This window comes from Lodderomyces elongisporus, chromosome 1 (genome assembly GCF_030384665.1).
Source record: "Lodderomyces elongisporus chromosome 1, complete sequence".
In the NCBI taxonomy this organism is placed as follows: Eukaryota; Fungi; Ascomycota; class Pichiomycetes; order Serinales; family Debaryomycetaceae; genus Lodderomyces; species Lodderomyces elongisporus.
The window spans coordinates 769,953-791,069 of NC_083673.1; the positions used below are offsets into that span (position 1 = coordinate 769,953).

At 37.2% G+C, this 21,117-nt stretch overlaps 7 protein-coding genes across 7 annotated transcripts; 2 read left to right on the plus strand and 5 right to left on the minus strand. All coding sequences in view use genetic code 12, as the record gives it.

Moving 5' to 3' along the window:
• Positions 1–138: 138 nt before the first annotated feature.
• Positions 139–3,573, plus strand: SGD1 (suppressor of glycerol defect; the record flags this gene model as incomplete). Its single annotated transcript, XM_001527719.2, has 1 exon — positions 139–3,573. The coding sequence occupies one exon, from the start codon at positions 139–141 to the stop codon at positions 3,571–3,573; it is 3,435 nt and encodes a 1,144-aa protein (XP_001527769.2).
• Positions 3,574–3,588: 15 nt separating this feature from the next.
• On the minus strand, positions 3,589–5,235 carry PVL30_000283 (uncharacterized protein; the record flags this gene model as incomplete). Its single annotated transcript, XM_001527720.2, has 1 exon — positions 3,589–5,235. The coding sequence occupies one exon, from the start codon at positions 5,233–5,235 to the stop codon at positions 3,589–3,591; it is 1,647 nt and encodes a 548-aa protein (XP_001527770.2).
• A 606-nt stretch (positions 5,236–5,841) lies between these two features.
• Positions 5,842–9,690, minus strand: SMC1 (Structural maintenance of chromosomes protein 1; the record flags this gene model as incomplete). Its single annotated transcript, XM_001527721.2, has 1 exon — positions 5,842–9,690. One exon carries the CDS (start codon positions 9,688–9,690, stop codon positions 5,842–5,844), a length of 3,849 nt encoding a protein of 1,282 aa, XP_001527771.2.
• A 575-nt stretch (positions 9,691–10,265) lies between these two features.
• On the minus strand, positions 10,266–12,665 carry CYR1_1 (cysteinyl-tRNA synthetase; the record flags this gene model as incomplete). Its single annotated transcript, XM_001527722.2, has 1 exon — positions 10,266–12,665. The coding sequence occupies one exon, from the start codon at positions 12,663–12,665 to the stop codon at positions 10,266–10,268; it is 2,400 nt and encodes a 799-aa protein (XP_001527772.2).
• Positions 12,666–14,418: 1,753 nt separating this feature from the next.
• PVL30_000286 (uncharacterized protein) lies at positions 14,419–14,820 on the plus strand (the record flags this gene model as incomplete). Its single annotated transcript, XM_001527724.1, has 1 exon — positions 14,419–14,820. One exon carries the CDS (start codon positions 14,419–14,421, stop codon positions 14,818–14,820), a length of 402 nt encoding a protein of 133 aa, XP_001527774.1.
• Positions 14,821–15,302: 482 nt separating this feature from the next.
• Positions 15,303–17,633, minus strand: MEF1 (Elongation factor G, mitochondrial; the record flags this gene model as incomplete). Its single annotated transcript, XM_001527725.2, has 1 exon — positions 15,303–17,633. One exon carries the CDS (start codon positions 17,631–17,633, stop codon positions 15,303–15,305), a length of 2,331 nt encoding a protein of 776 aa, XP_001527775.2.
• A 533-nt stretch (positions 17,634–18,166) lies between these two features.
• Positions 18,167–19,465, minus strand: PVL30_000288 (uncharacterized protein; the record flags this gene model as incomplete). Its single annotated transcript, XM_001527726.2, has 1 exon — positions 18,167–19,465. One exon carries the CDS (start codon positions 19,463–19,465, stop codon positions 18,167–18,169), a length of 1,299 nt encoding a protein of 432 aa, XP_001527776.2.
• Between the last annotated feature and the right edge of the window lie 1,652 nt (positions 19,466–21,117).

A 21,117-nucleotide genomic window follows, 5' to 3' on the forward strand; every position in this document is an offset into this window, starting at 1 on the left:
GTTTTTTTTCCTTTTTATTTAATTTTTTTTCTTTACATAAAAACATAAAGAAAATTTGGTAGACGAAAGTTTATTAAAAAAGAGTTTTGGCTTGTGTTTCATATATTTTTTTATTTTTTTTCTTTTTTTTGACAAAGTATGAGTAGAGCTGGTCGTATTAGTCTACCTTCTCAGATTATAGAGCAGATCGAGGCAAAAAATGCAAACGGAGAATACAACACCAAAGAGGATAGTCGATTCGATAGTGTCCAAACCACCACAAACGGACGCAAAAGAAAAGCACCTAAGGCAGTATCGCGAAAGGACAAGAGAAAAGAGGAAAGGTTGAAGAAGAAGCAAAAGCAATACAATAATCACACGAGGAAAACAGTACCGGTTTCGAATGGAAAAGGAACCTCAATTCTGAAACCTAGTAAGAAAGACAATGACAGCAAAGATAGCGACGAGGAAGCTGACAAGGAAGCTGACGAGGAGGATGAAGATCCATTGGAGCAACTCCGAAAAATAAAAGCTGCGAAATCAGCTGAAGGGGCCAAAAATGCAAAAGCTTTAAAAGCTTCACATGCTACTAAACGTCAGGAGGTGGAAAATGTTCATGACCCCTTGGAACAGCTCCGTAAGATCAAAGCTGCAAAAATTAAAAAAATAGAGGATGACCCTATGGAACAGCTTCGTATACTAAAGGAAATGAAGAATGGGAAACGTGTATCAACTTCAAATGACATCAAGATTGTCAAAGAATCTGAATTGAATGATGATGAAATCAGTGAAGGGGAATTCGATGTTGATGACCTGATGGAGGAAGATCAAGACTTGGATTTGAATTTGGAAGACGAAAATTTTGCAGAAGAAGAGGAAGAAGAAGAAGAAGAAGATCCGCTTGAGCAACTACGAAAACTCAAGGAAGCAAAGGGAAAATCCGGAAAATCCAAATCTAATGAAATTAGAATTGTCAAGGAGGACGATTTATTGGATGAGGATGATGACATCTCCGATGACTTGGCTGGAGAAAGTGATTCTTTGGAGACCACTACTACAAAACAGCCGCGACTGCAAAAACAAAAGACCAAGAATAGCTCATCCAGTTCTAGTGAATCGGAAGGCGAATTTGAAGGGTTTAGTGATTCTGATGTCAAGAAAGATCAAGTAAAACGAAAGAATAAAAAATCAATTTTGAAATCGTCACTGGGATTTAAAATTACTCAGCCGGAAATTGTCAGTAATCTTGGTGGTGATAAGATTGATGATGACTTGACATACTACGCAAAAAAATTAGGTCTTAAAAACGGGAAAAACTCTAAATTGATAAAAGAGGACGACGATGACATGATTGGTGGAATTTTGGATGGGTTGGATTTAGATTTTGATGATCCTGAATCTTCTGACGAAGACAAGTATGAAGATGATTCTCAGTCACCTGGTCGCCCAAACTTACCATCAGAATCATCATTACAACCACCACCACGACCACCAACTACCGCACTTGATGACGACTTGGATTATTATGCGAAGAAACTAGGTATCAGTAAGAGAGATAAATTACCCAAGTCGGAATTTGACGATGGTTTGGAAGATCTCTTGGAAGGTTTGGAGTTTGATAGTGGTTCTCGAGATGATAATAACGACATGAACAGTAACGTTGATAATGATGATGTTTCTGATTTTGATGATAGCGATGCAAGCAATGCCACATTTTCATCAGACGACAATGACGATTTTGAACATGAAAGAGAAAACCCATATTTGCCTCCAAGTGCAAATGATGGAGACCTGGATGAAAATGAAACTATGACTGAAAACTCTGGGGATACACAAAGATATATTCCTCCAGCTTTACGAAGGAGGATGGCCATGGAAGCAGCATCGTCATCTTCCGAGACACTGGCTGAAGAAGCTACTATTAAAAGGCTGGTAAAGGGTTCATTGAACAAGCTTTCAGAAGCAAATATCACTTCTATTATCAATGAAATAAATGCATTATATATGACACATCCGAGACAGATTTTGAATGAAGCGATTGTGAGTATAGTTTTGGAAAGCATAATTCAACAAGGCCGTCTTCTTGAGTCTTTTGTGTACTTGCATGCAGCTCTCGTTGTCGCTCTTTACAAATTACAAGGAGTTGAGTTTGGTGCATTTTTTATTCAAAAGTTAATTGAATCATTTAAATCACATCACACGAATCAGGACTCTAAGGAAGCGTCGAACTTGATTTCACTCTTGTCATCAGTTTTTCTGCTTCATTTGGTTTCTTCAAAGTTGATATACGATATCGTGAGGCTATTAATAAGTAATTTGAATGAACGAAATGCCGATTTGCTTTTGAGATTGGTGCAAAATTCGGGTAATCAAATGAGATCAGAAAGTCCTTCATCATTAAAGCAAATAATTACTTTGCTTAATGAAAAGTATGCATCGTTACCAAGCAGTTCTAGAAATACAAGGGTTCAATTTCTTGTCGAAACAATCTCGTCATTAAAAAATAATAAACTAAAGATTTTGAATGAAGCAAATTACCAACAAATCGTACGTTTGAGAAAAGTTTTGAGTGCAATAGGAGGCAAATCTGGTGGTAATGATGCAATCCAAGTTTCATTAGAAGACATTGAAAGTATCGATACGAGAGGAAAGTGGTGGCTTGTTGGATCTGCATGGAAGGGCCATGACTCTGAAACGAATGATCAATCGGGTCTGGGATTAGTTAACGAATCAGCCGTAAAAGATGTATTGGATGCATCTGAGCCAAACTGGATGGAACTTGCCAAGTCACAAAGAATGAATACTGCTATTCGTCGTGCCATCTTTATATCTATTGTTTCGGCAACTGATTTTATGGACGCACGGACCAAGTTGGATAAGCTAGCCTTGAAAAAAGCACAAGAGCGTGATATACCAAAAGTCTTGGTTCATTGTACTACAATGGAAACCGCTTACAATCCATACTATGCACTTTTGGCCAACAATCTTTGCGAGTCGCATTCGTTTAGAAAGACTTTCCAATTCATATTGTGGGATGTAGTCAAAGGACTCGATAGACAAGATGATCGCAGCGGTGGTAATTATAATAATGGTGATGACGACGACGGAGAGAATGAGGATATAAACTTTATGGATTTGAATGAAGTTGATGAAGAGACTAGACTCAAAAAGGTTCTTAATTTGGGAAGATTTTTTGGATACTTGATTGCAGAAAATGCAATTCCATTGCACAGTCTAAAAACCGTAAACTTTTTGTCGTCGTCTTCTAATTCCATCATTTTTGTTGAAGCATTGTTAGTAAAATTCTTGGATGTGGTGGGGAAAAAATCAAAGAAAAAGAATGCAAGCGCAAACTTTGGTTCCTTAAACGACAAGAATGACCTTGACTTGCTTTTTGATGATAAATTACTAGTTGAGCGAGTAGTCAAGGCCAAAGATGAAACAACATTATTACGAGGTTTGCAATATTTTTTGCAGGAGAGAGTAAAAAATAGCGGCATGGTTACAACTAAGAAACAAGAAATGAGGGTTTCGTGGGGGGTTGACGCCATGTTTGATGTCATTGATGAGCTATTAAAGAATGTTGAGGTGTAGACTACTACTCATAACCTATAGTTTTTTTTTTTTGAGTACTGCTATTGATTCAACGTGTTTAGTTTGAGGAAAAAAATCAAATCCAGTAACTTGTTCAACATTGTAGAGTTTTTTGTTTTGATGCAGTTGCAACTGCAACTTTTCGAATAATGCCAAATCTCTAGCTTGTGTAAATACATTGCAACTCACATAGATAATCATGCGAGGCTCAAAGTCCAAGAGTTGCCGTAAGAACTGTTCATCAGAACCCTTTCTAGACGGATCAATTATAACAACACTATCATCGCCTTTGATCTTGAACCTGTTGTTGTCATCTTTAAACTCTTTGTTACTGAATATTTTCGAAGCATCTCCCAAAATAAATTTTACTTTCTCCTGATCCAAACCGTTCAACTTGGCATTGTGTTGCGCATACTTGATACTGGAATCACTCACCTCAATACCAAACACCTTTACATTGTCGGGTAACTGGGATAATGCTATCCCAAAAAAGCCAACACCGCAGTATGTATCAACAATGTTCACAACTTTGTTGTCGAGCAGATTAATATGAAATCGCATATAATCCAAGACCATTGATAGAATGGAATTATTATTTTGGAAAAAACAGCTATTTTCAAACTGGTAGACAAAGTCCTCAATCCTCTCTGTAACCACAGTCTTTTGGCCTTCCAATGCAGTTGGATAAAATTCGCCGGTAGAGTGGTCGACCCTTAAACTCTGACGAAGTGTTAGCTGTGTCAAATGCTTTTTTCCGATATAATGCTCGCGAGCTTGCTGCAATTTGTCATTGATTTCAATAGTTGCAATGGGACAATGTTCGACATCTACTTTGCCTTGGTTATTTACATGTTGAAACCCAATCGTGGAGCATTTTTTGTTGTTGCCTTCCAAAGTACAGTGCGGGTTAATCTTGGTCCTATATGCATATTGTAGTGGAGAGCCTATTACCGAACCAAAACTTTGGTCTCTTGCAAGCTTAGGATAAAACAATTTGTATGCTTTAGCAATCAATTGTTGCTTATAATGCAATTGATCTTCATAAGATAACATTTGAAATTGGCACCCATTACATTCATGAAAATGTTTGCATAGAATGAGCTTGTCATTCCTTCTTGACTCCTTTGTGCCCGAGTTAACCACTTTGAGCAACTCCCCTTCTGCAAAATACTGATGATGTAGCTTAATTTTGATATTCACTTTATCTCCTATTATTGTTTTGGGAATGATAAAAACTGTGAACTTACCCATCAACAGTTCAGAATCTTCAACTTCACTGGCGTAAAGTAATTTAGGAACCAAAGCCAACCCGTCTCCATCATGAGTATTTCCAGTAACTTTAATGTTTTCCAATACTTTTTCCTTTCGTTGCGCTGGTAAAAAAGCCTTTATCATCTTTTCCAGGTTCTCTACATCATCACTGGTAATTTTCTTGTTATACAAACTTAAACAGCTCTCCAAATATTGCTTGATATCCAAGAACAATATTCGAGATGGATGAGTTGGATCTGCAATGTCTTTTCTACGCTTTCGCTTGTGAAACGGTTTTAAAAGAGTCGAAATGTTGGTAGACCCTTTACGAGGCACATGTGATGCGGAGGCATATAGTCGAACGTGAGAACTATAGCTTATAACATGTTTATTGTAAAATCGTCGATACATTACAAAAGCGTAAATTGTTCTTGCTGTTTTTGTTGTAGCTGCTGCTGCTGCTGTTTTTAGTTCTGGTTTTGGTTTTAGTAACTGGTGTGGATGTTATTGATATCGTTTATAAGGGAATTTTTTTTATACATCGCAAGAAATTTCAATGTTTTGCAATGCTCGGCTAAATGACTTGGCAGCCCCTTAAGCACGTAACAATGTATGTTTCATACTACATACTCACATCATGAGAATTTCAAACTACATCTTGAAGTGGTGTATGAAAAAAAAAACACGCAGAGATCTTGACCGAAGAGGGGAGAAAGAACTACGGATACAAAGACGAAGCTTTGTATTATTTTGAAATCAATGTTATCATGGTTTCAATATGCGATAACCTACACCTTTATTGAAGACCGCCTGCAAGAGGAAATCCTCACTTTAAATTTACAGACATCCTCAAAACATATTAAATATTATAGCTCCATCTCATAAACAAGTGGAAATATACATATGTATATATACATAGGTATACATATGTATATATATACAACTCAAATAGTTGATTGAAATCTTTCAATTTTGTTTCTCTCTTGGTTTTTTGTATTTTTTTTGTTTTTGAAAAAACTACGAAGTGGCAGTAATAGGATTGGGTCTGAGCGACACTTCCTCGTCTTGGTACTCACCAAGATCAAGAGTTACTGTTTTCGATGTATTTTCGCCTTGCTCTCGGTATACACCAACCAAGGCATCGGATTTTTCATAAAGATTGCTCTTGAGAGAAATCACAATAAACTGGAGTGCTGAGCCTGCATGGTTCTTTATGAAATTGCCTATGCGCGCCACGTTACTGTTGTCCAAAGCAGCATCCACTTCGTCTAAAACAAAAAAGGGAGCTGGTTGGAAGGAATGAATAGCAAAAAGCAATGCCAATGCTGCAATAGTCTTTTCACCTCCTGAAAGTAACTCCATATCTTCCAATCTTTTCATGGGTGGCACTGCATGGTATTTGATGCCAAACAAGTAAGGCTCCTCCTCATCTTCAAGCATTAAATAAGCCGATCCTCCAATCTCAAACATACGTGATTTGGTAAGCTCTTTATAGATAGAATCAATGCGACTTGAGATGTGATTGAAAGCACTCATAAACTTTTCGTACCTCTTATCCTTGACGTTTTTGAATTTCTCAAACGCCCGCCTTTCGCTTTGACGAGCAGCACTGTACTCAGTGTCATATGATCTAAGTTTTGCTTCTACATCCTTGAATCTTTCCATCGCTTTGCTATTTGGTGTCAATTGTTCCAATACCTCAATGGTGTTTTGCAACAATGTCTCTAATTCCATTTCCAACCTGATGTTGCAAGCAGCCTTGTATTTGTCATCAAGCATTTCATAATCAACCTCGACATCGTAAACAAAAGACTTGACATCTTGTTGCTCCAATTGAACAGAAAGTGAGTCAAGTGTTCCTCGAAGTAAAGGTAAAATTATATTTTGCAATTTACAATTCCTCAATGTGTTTGCACGCTCTGTATCAACCTTGAGAATATTCTCTTCAATCAGAATGCTCAGCTTAGCCATTGTTGAAATTTCAACTGATAGTTCAGACACATCCGATTCTATGGACTTGACTGATTTGGATTGAGAATTTAGAGTAGACTGAAGCCTTTGTTTTTCTTCATTAAGCACCTGCAATTCAGCTTCAAATTTATCAAGCAGTTCCTCCATGGCAGCTTTTTGTTCTCGTAAAGAACTCAAATCAGCCTCATGGTCTACCAATTGATTTTGAAGTATTGATTTCCTCTTTTCGATTTCTTCACATTTTGCCTCCTCAAAGGACTCCTTGTTTTCCAATGCTGAAATTGCCTTTGTGAATTGTAATCTTTCTTTAGCACGGATCCTCATCCGTGAACCGTGGAGTTCTTCATACTCTTTAATACCATTCAAAAGCCCATACTTGTTGCAAAATTCAGCAAACACTGTATTCTTTAAAGTTTGCACCTGCTCATTCACTCTAGAGGTGGCTATATCAATGTGATTCACCTTATCCAATTCGCGATCAATTTCTTCTTGAATATCGGTAAGGTTCTTAGCATGAAACTCAACCTCGGTTTCCCTATCCTTAATGAGTCTTTCCAAACTTGATTTCTGATTTTTGAGCAACGGTATCTTATCATCAAGCAGATTGATTTCCTCTGTTAACAAATTCAACTCCATCTCCTTGGGTTGCAGTTCCAGCAATTTTGCGAGTTGGTTCAAATAAAAATCCTTTTGCTCATTTAATCGCTTCCATTCTTGCTTGTCCCAACTCAAACTGGCTGACGACTTTTGTCCTTGATCACCACCTGTCATCTGACCAGACTTGTGGATAATTGATCCCAGCAATGTCACAATCTTACCTCGGAAGCTTTGACTGCTGTTGTTGTTGTTGTTGTTGTTGTTCCACCTCAATGCTCGTGCTGTGCTGATGTCCGAGGTAATTAATGTATCACCAACAATATATTTGATTGCTGGCTCTAAAGACTTATCATCATATTCGATCACATCGACACCGGGCACGGCGTCCTTATACATAGTTCGCAAATAATTGATGTTTATGGAATCATTTTCAATAGAATCTAAAGGAATAAATGTTGCTACTCCCGAACGCCTTTCTTTAAGAATCTCAACACACCTGAAAGCAATAGCAGAGCTCTCGACAATTATTGCATCACCATTCTTGCCAAGGATTGTCAGTAATGCAAGGTCGTATTTTTGCTGAGAAGGACGCAATAATTCATGCACAATACCACGCACAGAAGTGCCCGGCATCATTTTTTTTAACGTAGCCACATTTTCATGCAACTGTTTTTGTCTATTGGACTCCCGTTGCTTAAATGACAGTTCTTCTAATTTGAGTAATGTGTCTCTTAATCTAGTATTGATTTGTAGCAAATCTTGGTTGTGTGCATCCTTCTTGGCTATCAAGTCATCGCGGAGTAAAGATTTTTGCGTTTTTTCATTAATAATCTTGGAAAGCTCACTCTCCAAATCGGCTAGTCGCGGTTTCAAATCCGATCGAAGGTTGGAATGTAGCTCCAAAACACGATCATTTGCTGTTGCCTTTTTAGATTCGAGGCTCTTCTGATTGGCTTGTATGGTATCCTTTTCACTTGTGTAAATTGCAATTTGTTCCTCCAAAGAAGACCCTCCGGATGCCAAGTACTCGGAGCGCAATTGCTCGTATTCTAAGCGGCCCTCAGACGTAATGTTGATTGACGCTTGAGCATTAGAAGCTTTTGTGGCTGACTCTTCAAACGCATCAAACAATTTTCTGGATTCTGCAAGTTGACGTTTGGCATTGCGCACGCGTTCTTTTTGAGAATCCAAGTCCTCTTCAAGATCGGCAATTTTTCGTTTCAGTAGTTCAATTTTATTTACCAAAGAGTCGATGCTCGTGTCAACTGGAATCAAGTCTCGTTTACCAGAATCAATGCTGGCCAGGCATCTTTCGATTTCTGATTTCTGATGTTTGAGTTCCAAGACTGATTTGGACTGACTCGCGGCTAATGCTTTTAATGAACTCTCGAGTTTGGATCTTTCCAATTTGGCATTCTTCAACTCTTCATTTTTCACATCCATCTTTTTTTGCAAATCTTTGCGTTTCTTCTCATTATGATAAAGTTTGTACAAGTGAATTTTTTTAATAAGGTCGTTTCGAAGTATTATATTGGACTCAAACTGGCGTTGCTCAATAGCTTGTTCTTTATACTGTTTTGACTCCGTGTTTAAAGTTCTCTTGCGTGAAAATACGTTATTTGAAACTTCTCTAGCTTTCTCCCACTCCTCTTTGCATTGTTCATATTCTTGCACATATTCACCGGAACCACTGATTTCTTCAATCATGGTGGTGAGATGTTTGGGAGATTGTGATGCAATTTGTTCCACATCTCCTTGGAAAACCAAAAAATTGCGTGCTTTGATCAAGATGTTTTCTTGCTGCAAGGTCAGTGTGTAACTGAGTCTTGTGACCGATTTACCATTGATACGGTAATCTGTTGAGCCATTAGTCGATATCGATCTTTTAAACTTTAATATGTCGCCATCATCTTTCTCATATATCGCCATAACATATGCTGTGGTAGGGTCGGCTTCAAGAATCTGACGGTTAGTAGTATCATCGTTTTCCACCCCAAAACCACCGTCGTTGTCCTTGTCGTTGTCCTTGTTGTTGTCCTTGTTGTTATTACTTTCATTTATACCACTAGAAACATGCTTATTATTTCTGCGCCCTCGGTATATCAAGTCGCGCATTGATTGTGATCGTAATTGAGACGAGCTGAGGCCCAAAGCAAAGGAAATTGCATCCATGAGATTGGACTTTCCTGAACCATTTGGTCCAATGATTGATGTAAAATTTGACGAGCCTAGACCGATAACAGTTCGGCCTTTATACGATTTGAAATTCTCAAGCTCCAAACCTATTAGTCTACCCATTATAATTGCTGTGATGTGATGTGTTTACAAGATAATATTAGAATAATGTAGAGATACCAGTTAATTTATATTTGCATCCAACTTCTTTTTTGCCTTGATACAGATATCGGTGGATATCAGACGCGTCTTGATGGGTGTTTACATTGTCTGAAATTTGACCCCACGCGACAAGTCAATTGCATTAAAAACGACAAAGACATAGAGCGGTTCCTACTCTTGTTTTTAGTTTTTTTTTTTTTTTCTTTTTCTCCCTCTTTCTCACTCACACTATCCCTCTATATCTTTCTCTCTCTTTCTTTTCTTCTTTTGTGGTTGATCGGAGCAACTCTTTCAATTTTTCAAACCAACTCACCCAATACACACGTCAAAAGAAAATATACATATAAATTTGCTACAACCGTTGTGTAACTGAAGCTCCTTCATCATGTATCTAAATCATGTGATAGACTTTTTCTTTATTGTAAGAACCAAACAAAAAATAAATTAAAAAATAAAATTAAAAAATAAAATAAAAGTGGTAGGAAAAAAAGAAAGAGACGCAAAACATAAATTAATAATGACATTAAAGAACATCTCTACTTACTTTTCAAATACTCATTGTACAATTTCTCCTGTTGCTGGTATTGCTTGAGCAACTTTTTCTTTGCACTCTTGCTCAACTCCTCTCCATTTATATCAATGGTTGGGATTCCATTTTCATCGTATTCCTTGTACAAACTTGGATCTTTGAACATTTCCTTTGGGTCAATCTTCATCTTTGCCAATTTCTCGGCTTCCTTTTTTGCCTTCAATGCTTCTTGCTCCTTTTTCTTAGCCGCCTTTTCTGCCAAAGCCTTGTTTTTGAGCTCTTGCTGCTCCAACAATTGCTTCTTTTCAGTTTCGTCCAATAGTTTCACCAACGATGTACCATCTGGTCTATCATCTAAGGAGACACCTAGTTGCAAGAGCTGCGACCTAATTGTATCTGTGGCTATTAGGAATTTGCTATTATCCGCCTTTTCGATAGCCAATCCACGCACAGTATCTCTGAATTGGGCCAACGCCTTGACATATGGCAAAATAGTATCTTCATTCGAACCTGATGACGCACCAGCTCCAGTACCTACGCCTGTTAAATCTTTGGCATCAACTTTGCTGTCTGCCCAACCTAAGCCATCTGGTCTGGTCTCCAAACCAAGAATGCCTAATATCTTCAGTATATAATTTGTAACCAGAATCAAAATCTCAACTTTAAGGTCAACTTTTCCACTTGCAGTGGCTTGTATGTAGCTGTTTGCGTTTGAAACAAGGTCGAGGAGCGCTCTTATTGCTTGTCCACTCGATAAATTGTCACAGAAAGCAGAATCCACAGCTAACTGTGTTTTCTCAAGTTCCGAGTACAAATTCTTCTCCGCCTCAGTAAATTTTTTACTAACGTGGTCACCTTTTTCTAATTTATGCTTGTAATCATTGATCAACGCACGAACAACTGAAAAAAACTTGTTGAATGTTGACTCGATCGATTTCACTTCGCTGATTAACGAATCCTTGAAATCCAAAGGCTTGTCCCACGAACTAACAGCGAAAACTAAACGCAACTGTCTCGCACTACAGTCCTTCAATGCGTCCTGAATTGTGATAAAATTTTTCAAAGATTTAGACATTTTCTGTCCTTGAATATGCAAATGCCCGTTATGCATGAAATAGTTAATCCATTGATCGTTATCAAAGTAGGCTTCTGATTGGGCCAATTCATTGTCATGGTGGGGAAAACACAAGTCCACACCACCACTGTGAATATCCAATTGCGATCCACCGACATCTGAGGCCATCACTGAACACTCAATGTGCCACCCGGGTCTACCCTTACCCCATTTAGAGTCCCATGAAGGCTCACCTGGCTTCGAAGCCTTCCACAAAGCAAAATCACTGGGGTTACGCTTTGAGGTTCCCAAACTGAGCGAGCCTTCTCCATCATTGATTAAGGCCATATCTCCCTTGTTCCATGGTTGCAACTTGGCATAATCGTGCTTTGAGTGCTCGTATTTAACAGTATCGAAATATACTGAACCGTCTTCTGTAGGATAAGCATACCCATTGGAGATGATCTTGTCAACATATTCGGCAATATCTGGAATGTATTCAGAAACTCGTGTAGTGATTGTTGGAGGAAGAACGTTCAACTTGGCCATATCCTCATTATACTTGTTTTCCCAGTATGCAGGCAATTTTTTGAATATTTCTGGATCAGTGACAGATGCGCCAAACTCTTTGTCCAAGTACACAACAGCAACATCTTTGATGTCAGACAAATACTTTGAAAAATCAACTTTTTCGCTGGTTCCATTGCCATAAATCGCATTGTAAGCTTTGGTGGCAGCAGTCAAGTACATTGGCAATTTAGGTTTCTGTACTTTCAATTCTTCTAAATTGTTGATGGACTTTGTCCAATTCAAGAAATCCTTCTCAACGTCACCTGAGAATTCAGGCAAGTTTTTTTCAATGTAATATTGGAGGTACACCTTCGATTGGTTGGTGAGTTCGTCATTTTTTTCTGTGTACACACTGGCAATCTTTTCATCGAATAAGTATTGTTGTCTAGCAGCAATGATAATTTTGTCATCAATGTCCGTAACGTTTTGGATAAACTTGACATTGTATCCAAAGTAATCCTGAAGAATTCTTCTGCAAATATCGGTTGAAACATAATTACGAGCATGACCCATGTGAGAATGATCATAAACTGTTGGACCACAGCTGTACCATGTTACTTGTCCAGGTTGAAGCGAAATGAACTCGTCCTTTGAGCGAGTTAAAGAATTGTAGATTCTCAATGGGGACAGCTCAGAAGCAGCTGATGCTCGAGTAGGTTGGTGCCATTTAGGTTGCTGTACTTGAGGCTTTTTTGTAGCTAATGATGATGTTGTTGTTGCTGCTGCTGCTGCTGCTGCTGCTGTTGGAGAGGCTGGAGAAGCCGATGAAGCTGATGCACTCATTGTTCGTGGTCTAAAAAATGTGATCGCAGAAAGTACCAGAAACTTTTGTCGAAAGATCATAAACTTTCCCCTCCTTTTCCTATATAAAGATGAAGAAGTTTGGTGTAGCTTCTAAAGGATAAGTATAGCAGGTGATTTGCGATGAGTCAATGTTTGCCAATATGAAAACTAAAAACTATTCTTTAAATTGTTTCGCGCGTTTTTCGAGACTGCCATTTTTTTTTAGCATGTTCTCTCCTTTACCCCCATAACACCATCTTTCTATCCTATTGTGTTTATCTAATTTACAGTATTAAGAAGTTCACGAAATTAAAAGGTAAGATGACAAGCTCGCCTTCTTTTTTGTAGAGTAAATAAAAGCTATTACACATTTTTTTAATAACCAATTTCCCACGGTCTTACATATTAGAAACAAAGAAATACATAGGACTCATGATTTTGTTCAGACGTTTAATGAAATATTCCAATTTGTTGGTTTAATTTTGGTTGTGGTTTTTTTCGAAATGAACGTATGTCTACTCTGTTTGTAATCTTCTTGCTTAGACTACTTTTTCACGTGACGACCTTGATACTTCATTCTATATTCAATAAGTCCAAAAAAAAAGAAAACGATAAGCCATTGAATTGACTCTTTCCTACAAACTAGTACCTTCCCCAGCTGCATCAATAACGTAACCTACACTTCCATTTCCACTTCCACTTCCTCCTCCATCTTTACATTCCCCTCTATCATATTTAAAGCGATTTGTAGAAACGCCTAACTTGAAGAAAAAAAAAAGTATATTGAAACTTAAAGACTACATTGTAGGCATCAAGTGCCCCCATATCTCATGAGGAACAGTCAGGTTTCGAATAAATAAAACAATTACATTACTATTCTTCAGTAGTTAAATTGGTCGCATGACATGAATACTCCATACTTGAGACTGGCGGGTCTCGGATGTAATCACTCTAGAACGCAAATTATAAATCATCATTGAATAGTAATAATAATTATTAGTTGACTGTATGAGCTTCTGTCAAAAAAAAACTCACCTTAATCAAACACTTCTGAAGAAGGTGCTGGCTAAGATGTATTTTTTTTGCAAACAGTCTCAATCATGGGGAGCACTTGATGCAAATTATATCATATTGTATTGAATTGTACTGAATTGTATTAGTTGTTGAGCAACATACATGTCAAAGACATATGTACAAAAGTCCACTTGTACCATAGAATTATGATTCGATGCTTATTGTATGATGGTCAATTCTGATAAAGTTCATTATAAACTTAGCTTTAAACATTTACTACCTGCTGTTATCTAAGTATACATATACATATACTAAGAAAAAAAGTGTATATATATACAAATTATGAAGTGCAATGTGTATGAGACTAGCTGGATTGTACCGGAAAGAAAAGCCGCACCTGGTTGCTTCATTCTCAACATTTGAAATAGGTTAAATCAGAGCCCTAGTTTTGTACACGTGATTTAGTTTTTTTTTTCTTTTCTCACTTTTTGTAGCTTTCTAATTATCCTTCAATATGCGAACAAGTAGCCAGTACGGTTGGGCAAGTGCGCACACTCGTTCTTTTGCTTACATAATCTCACAGTGGGAGATTAGCAAAGCCCTAACATCACCAAAATAATTTTCACAAAAGAGTATAGTGCGAGAGAGATTTTGAATATCGAGGCATAAACTAGTACTACTATTACTACTACTATTCTGGTCAACTTAGTTCATCAAATACATCAACAACACCATAATAATGTCTTCAGAAACCATCGTCAAATCACCATCATTCAGGACTGTTTCTGTTGGTACCGTTGTTCTCGTCAACAACAAGGACCTCGCCACCATTGTTGAAATTATTGACAACAAGCGTGCCCTCATTGATGGACCAAAAATCCAAAGACAAGCCGTCTCTTTGGCCAGAGTTGTCTTGACTCCACTTAGCTTACAAAACTTGCCAAGAGGTGCTCGTACTGCTACCGTCAACAAGAAATGGGGTGCTTCAGACGTTGACTCCAAATGGGCTTCATTGGGTTGGGCTAAGAAGTTGGCTTCCAGAGAAAGAAGAAGAGAATTGAGCGACTTTGAGAGATTCCAAGTTATGGTCTTGAAGAAGCAAAGAAGATACGCAACCAAGAAGGCTGCTGCCAAAGCTTAAATGTGGAAATAAGTGAATAATCATAAATTTAGTCAACTTTTTTTTTCCCATTGTGTATTACCTTTTGCAACTTTTCATCTTTAGTGATTTGAGCAACCATGTGTTGAGTTCTTTCATATAGAGGATACGCTAGTGGTTGATATTACTACTATTTCACTTTTGAACCTGTGCCATACCACTGCATCCATCATTCCAAATACAACTTAGCTTACTATTTTAATATAAATTAAAAATCAGGATTCGAAACTTGATAAGTCCGTAGCGGTTGATGTTTACTTTTCAACATTATCCGTATTTTTATTCTTTATACCTATCTTTTCATTCTTACTCTACAAATTGAATTTTTCTTTATTTGTGTTTTTTTTTTTTATTATTTTTAGGTAGCCAACTTTTAAGATTCATTTATTTAGATACTTTCTCTATTCAAAATCAAAATAAAAACTAAAACCATTTACTTATTTACAAGCGTATATTATTGTGATCTATTTATTCTTAGCTGCTTGAGCTTTTTGGTAATCAGCGATCAATTGTTTCTGCAAGTGTGGAGAAGTTTGTGAGTACTTCAAGAATTCCATTGAGAATTCGCCTTTACCTTGGGTACAGGCTCTCAAACTAGTTGAAAATCCAAATAATGTGTTCAACGAACACTCGGCACTAACGGTAAATTCATCTGGACCATTTGTTGTCTCATTAATCATACCGCCCAACTTATTCACCAATCCAACAACGGCACCTTGGAATTCGTTTGGTGCAGTGATTTCAACGCTCATTATAGGTTCCAAAATCACTGCATTGGCATTTTGGAAAGCTTGCTTGAAAGCACCATGTGTTGCGGTTCTAAAGGCCAACTCCGAAGAATCAACAATATGTGTAGCACCATCATTAATAAGCATATCAACACCCAAAACCTTATGTCCAATCAATGGACCCTTCTCCAAACAATCATCGAAACCCTTTTGACATGCCGCCAAGAATTTCTCAGGGATTTTACCACCAACAATAGCGGTTTGGAACTTGTTTTCATTGGCACTTTCCGTTGGTTTCATTTCACCAATAACTCTACCATATTGACCAGCACCACCAGATTGTTTCTTGTGGGTGTAGTCAAATGCTGTTGGTGTAGTAATGGTTTCCCTATAGGAGACTTGTGGCTTACCAGTAATACAATCAACACCATACTCTCTCTTGATTCTCTCGACATAAATTTCCAAATGCAACTCACCCATACCCGAGATAATTGTTTCTTTTGATTCTGGGTCGAAATGGACTCTAAATGTAGGATCTTCCTTTTGGAATCTATTCATGGCTTTTGAGAATGCACCGTTGTCCTTTGTCTTTGGAGCAATACTTAAAGATATAACGGCTTCAGGAACAAACATAGAACTCATGGCAATTTGCTTTGAGCCCTGGCCGATAAAAGTGTCACCTGAAGCACAATCAATACCAAATGTAGCACAGATTTCACCACTTCCGACTTCGGCAACGTCTTCCATGTCATTTGAGTGCATTCTCACCAACCTTGCAACCTTGACTTTTTTACCTGATTTGATGTGTGTCATGTACGCACCCTTCTTCAACTTACCTTGGTAAACTCTAATGTATGTCAACTGACCATATGGTCCTTCTTCTAATTTGAATGCCAAACCAACAAAAGGTGCTGCACTAGAAGCAACCAAGTTGATTGGGGTTTCTGTACCATCATTGTGCACTTCAACACCAGTGTTTAACACTTCATTTGGTTGTGGCAAGTAGTCAACAACAGAGTCCAATACTGGCTGAACACCTCTATTTGCTAAAGCTGAACCCATCAACACCGGAGTGAATTTTCTTCCAATAGTGGCACGTCTAATGGCTGCTTTGATTTGTTCCACAGTTGGTTCTTCTCCTTCTAAATAGATATCGGCAATTTCTTCATCTACGTCAGCCAAAGTTTCAATCAAAAGGAGTCTCTTTTCTTCAACCAAATCCTTCAACTCTTCAGGGATTTCAGCTTTTCTAATGGTTTCACCTTGTGGACCTTCATTGTACAAAGCAACGCGATCGATAATATTGACAACACCTTGCAAGTTTTCTTCTGCTCCAATTGGAACTTGGATGGCTGCAGCTGGTAACTTTAACTTCGAGTTCAATTGTTCGATAGCTCTCCATGGGTTGGCACCCATACGATCCATTTTGTTGATAAAAGTGACTCTTGGAATGTTGTAACGACGCATTTGTCTATCAACGGTTACTGTTTGTGATTGCACACCTGCAACGGCACAAACAACCAACACGGCACCATCCAAAACACGCAAAGCTCTTTCGACTTCAATAGTGAAATCAATGTGGCCTGGTGTATCAATCAAATTGAAATGATAAGATTGATCATCTTTATCCCATGAACAGTAAGTTGCAGCAGACTGGATAGTGATACCTTTTTCTCTTTCCAAGTCCATATGGTCCATCTTGGCACCAACAGAGTCACGACCTCTCACTTCGTGAATTGCCTTGATTCTACCGGTGTAGAACAAGACACGTTCAGTAAATGTAGTTTTCCCCGAGTCAATGTGGGCAGAAATACCAATATTTCTCATACGCTTCGAAGCCTGAATATCTTCTGGAGTAGAGTTTTTGATCATTTCATCTATAATGACTTTTTCTTCTTCATAAGTTTGTGGTTGTTTTTGCTTGATATCCTCGAAAAGCAAAGATGTGGAACCAAATGATCTGGTTTGTGAAGAAACTGGAGTTAATGATTTGAGTGGTTTGAGTGGTTTGACGCAATTCTTAAGAACAGAACTGTTCCTCAAAACACCTCGTAGCACACTAGTCATGTTCAACAAGGTTGTGATATTGTTTTTTTAAAGGTCAAGGTTGGTAATGTGTTATTTACAAGATATATATTTGATACAAAGATTGATTTTGAAAAAAGCGCTTTTCTTGTTCTGTTCTGTTCTTTTTTGTTTTTTTTTTGATTTGTTTCGTTTTATTTCGTCTCTTTCTCTCTCTTTTTTTTTCGTTTCTTTTTTCTTTTCTTTTTTTTTTTTTTTTTTTTTGAAAAATTTCAAATATGCTGCAAAACTTAAAACTACCAATTGCGCAAGCTTCAATAGTCATATCCTCTACTAACCTCAACCCATCAAACTATTGAGTGACAAATGGTTGAATATTTGCAAACTACATTTCCAAACTTGTATTTGAATGCCTATAACCTATTCTCTATGCAATCTATAGTATCATCATTATGCGCAAGTCTAACTTGTTGACTTTAGTCGAGTAAACAATTAATTATATTTCCTTTTTCCTTTTTTCTTTTCTCTTTTTTTCTTTATTCTTTTTGATTGTTTTGTTTATCTTGAGTCCTTGTCTAATCCTTTGGCTTGACTCCCAACCCATTAACATTTCTAAACATCATGACACCTTTTGCATCTTCGGAATCATCATCAACAAATTGACACATTCTAATACATTTCCATAAACTAAACCACATATTCTCGCCTTCATATCTGTAGTGTTCGCCCATGACTTTTCTAATCGCATCTGTAGCTTCTCTTGCATTGTAGAATGGGATTCTTGACACGTAATGGTGCAACACGTGGGTCTCAATAATGTCATGGAAAATGTGTTGGCCAATAAAGCCGAAATCACGATCAATAGTAGCTGCTGCACCACGAGCAAAAGTCCATTCTTTAGCTGTATAATGTGGCATTGTTGGGTCAGTGTGTTGCAAAAATGTGACAAATACCAACCAGTGGTTGACCCACAACCATGGCACAAACCAATTGATCATCATGTTGAAAAGCCCAAAAGTCTTGTACCATTGGTAGACAACAGTGAATGCGGCAATGATTCCGATATCCGACAAGACAATGTACCAATATTGGTGCTTGTCAAATACTGGTGAAGCTGGCGCATAGTGGGACTTGGCAAACCATGAGAATCCAGGGTATGGTTGTCCAGTGGCATTTGTGGCCAAGTATAATTGCAAGCCTCCCAACTGTTGGAAAACCAAAGTTGCAAAGGACCAAATAGGACTTTCTTCCATGATATCGGCAAGTTTCTCAGCCTTGTTTTTTTCCAAGTATTCTTGTTTGGTGTATGGAACAAACACCATATCTTTGGTCAAGTGGCCTGTGGCCTTGTGGTGTTTGCTGTGGCTGAATTTCCATGAAAAGTAAGGAACAATCAAGTATGAATGCAAAATCCAACCGATAAAATCATTGACATTTGTATAGTCTGAGAATGCGCCATGGCCACACTCGTGGGCCAAGATCCATAAGCCAAAGCCAAACAATCCCATTGCATAGGATTGGAGCATCCACAAAGCACCTCTGGCAATAGTAGACACGGTTTCATGGCCTGCAATACTAAGCTGGGGAATCAAGGAGTGGCCAGCATAGCTAATAATGCACATCATTGTGATGTCTCTTGCGACATACCCCAATGATCTAATCAAAGATCTTTCGTAGCAGTGTTTTGGGATGGCCTGTAAGATTTCCTTGATGGTGTAGTCAGGAACTTTGAATACCTTGCCATTAGTGTCTATAGTTTGCAAATTTGAAGATGTGGTATTATCCAAAGTTGCAACATTACCTGTTCTTTTCACAGTTGAACCGGTGGATGGGAAATCCACGCCAGAACTGCTGGTAGCTTCAACAACACTCATTTCTTGTTAGCTTAAGTTATAAAGACCAAACAAAAAAAAAGGAGAAATCAGAAAAAGAAACAGAAAAAGGAAATGGAAATTGTAAGATATAAAGCTAATTTCAAAAGTGAAGAAACTAAATTTGGTTTTATGAAAACTGCCCAATTATTCACAACTAATAACTAAATCACTATCTCTGCTTAGTTACATTTGCAAAAAAAATAGTGAAAAAAAAATAAATAAATAAATAAAAAAAAGTAAAAAAATATAGTGAAAAAAATATAGTGAAAATAAAAGAAAAGAAAAAAAAAAATAAAAGAAAAGAAAAAAAAAACAAAGACTTCGCCCCATCTTTTGATGTTGTGAAAATTTTTGCTCAACGGCAGGTCAAATAAGGCTTTAGTATCTACTGTGTGTAGGATTATTTACTTGTGTATGTGTATGTATGCGTGTGTGTGTTTATATATATGTGATTTATCTACAAATAAATGTTATGGAAACTCTTACGCGTTGTAGTGTATTTGCCATTAGATTTGTTTATATTCCATTGATCCTATTAATATACTGGCAACTTGCGCATGGTATGAACTATTTGATGTAAAACCTTTCCCTTTTTTTCTTTTGTCCTAGGTTTTTTGATTCACTACGAAGATTCCATAGCTAGATCATGATTTGCAGAGTGGTGTCAATGGAATTGAAGAAAGAAAAAAAAAAAAAATAAACTGCAATTAAAATTTACATGACAAAGGGACTGTTTTTCATTGGTACAGGCCCCTTTTTTTTTTCTAATCGATGAGGTCGCCATAAAATGCGATGTGTTTTTATCTTTTACTTTGTATCTATATTTATATTCATGAATGTATGTATGTATTCATCTGCAAATGTATGAAAAAATAATGAAAAAAAAAATAAAAGACAAAAATAGAGGATGGGGCCAACAACTATAATTCTAGTTTTGTTGTTCTTTTCTTTTTTGGATAAATGCACGATTTTCAATCTCTCCAAATGAATAGAGTGAGATTGGGCATAAATTGGTGTAAGGAACCAAACAACTGTTAAACTAACAAACTAAAAAGAAAGAAGAGAGAAGAGAGAATAGATGAGTGTGGCAGTTAGAGCCACACAGACCAATTACCTCTTGAGGCAAGTACTCATATTGTTGTAAGTCGTGTTCATTTGATAATAAGTTCAAATAATACATACTACAAACATCTGTTAATCTACAGTATACACCCCTCTTTCTCTTCCTTACCACTCCATCACCTTCTCTAGTTTTAATTTTCTGACTATTCTCTTTTACAAATTTATATGTATCATATCCTGTTTTGTTAGTTTGTTAGTTTTTTTTTTTTTCTTTCAATAGGGGTTTGCTCAAATCTTTTAACTCTGTAGATTACTTCCTGTTATTGTTGAGTTGTATTAGAGCGTGTACTTTATATTCTGATTTTCTGTGGGAAAAAAATTAAAAAAAATAATTTTCTTTTTGGTTGAAATTGGTGCAAAAATAGAAAAGCATTCATTCCCACTTTCAAAAGGGTAAAAAGTAGCACGTGATTATATACACGTTTGCATAATCACGTGATATATATATATATTTATTCTTTTCCTTTTTTATTCGCTCTCAGCATTTATCCAAACTCATCCTTATTTCTTCTTCTTCTAATTATTATTAT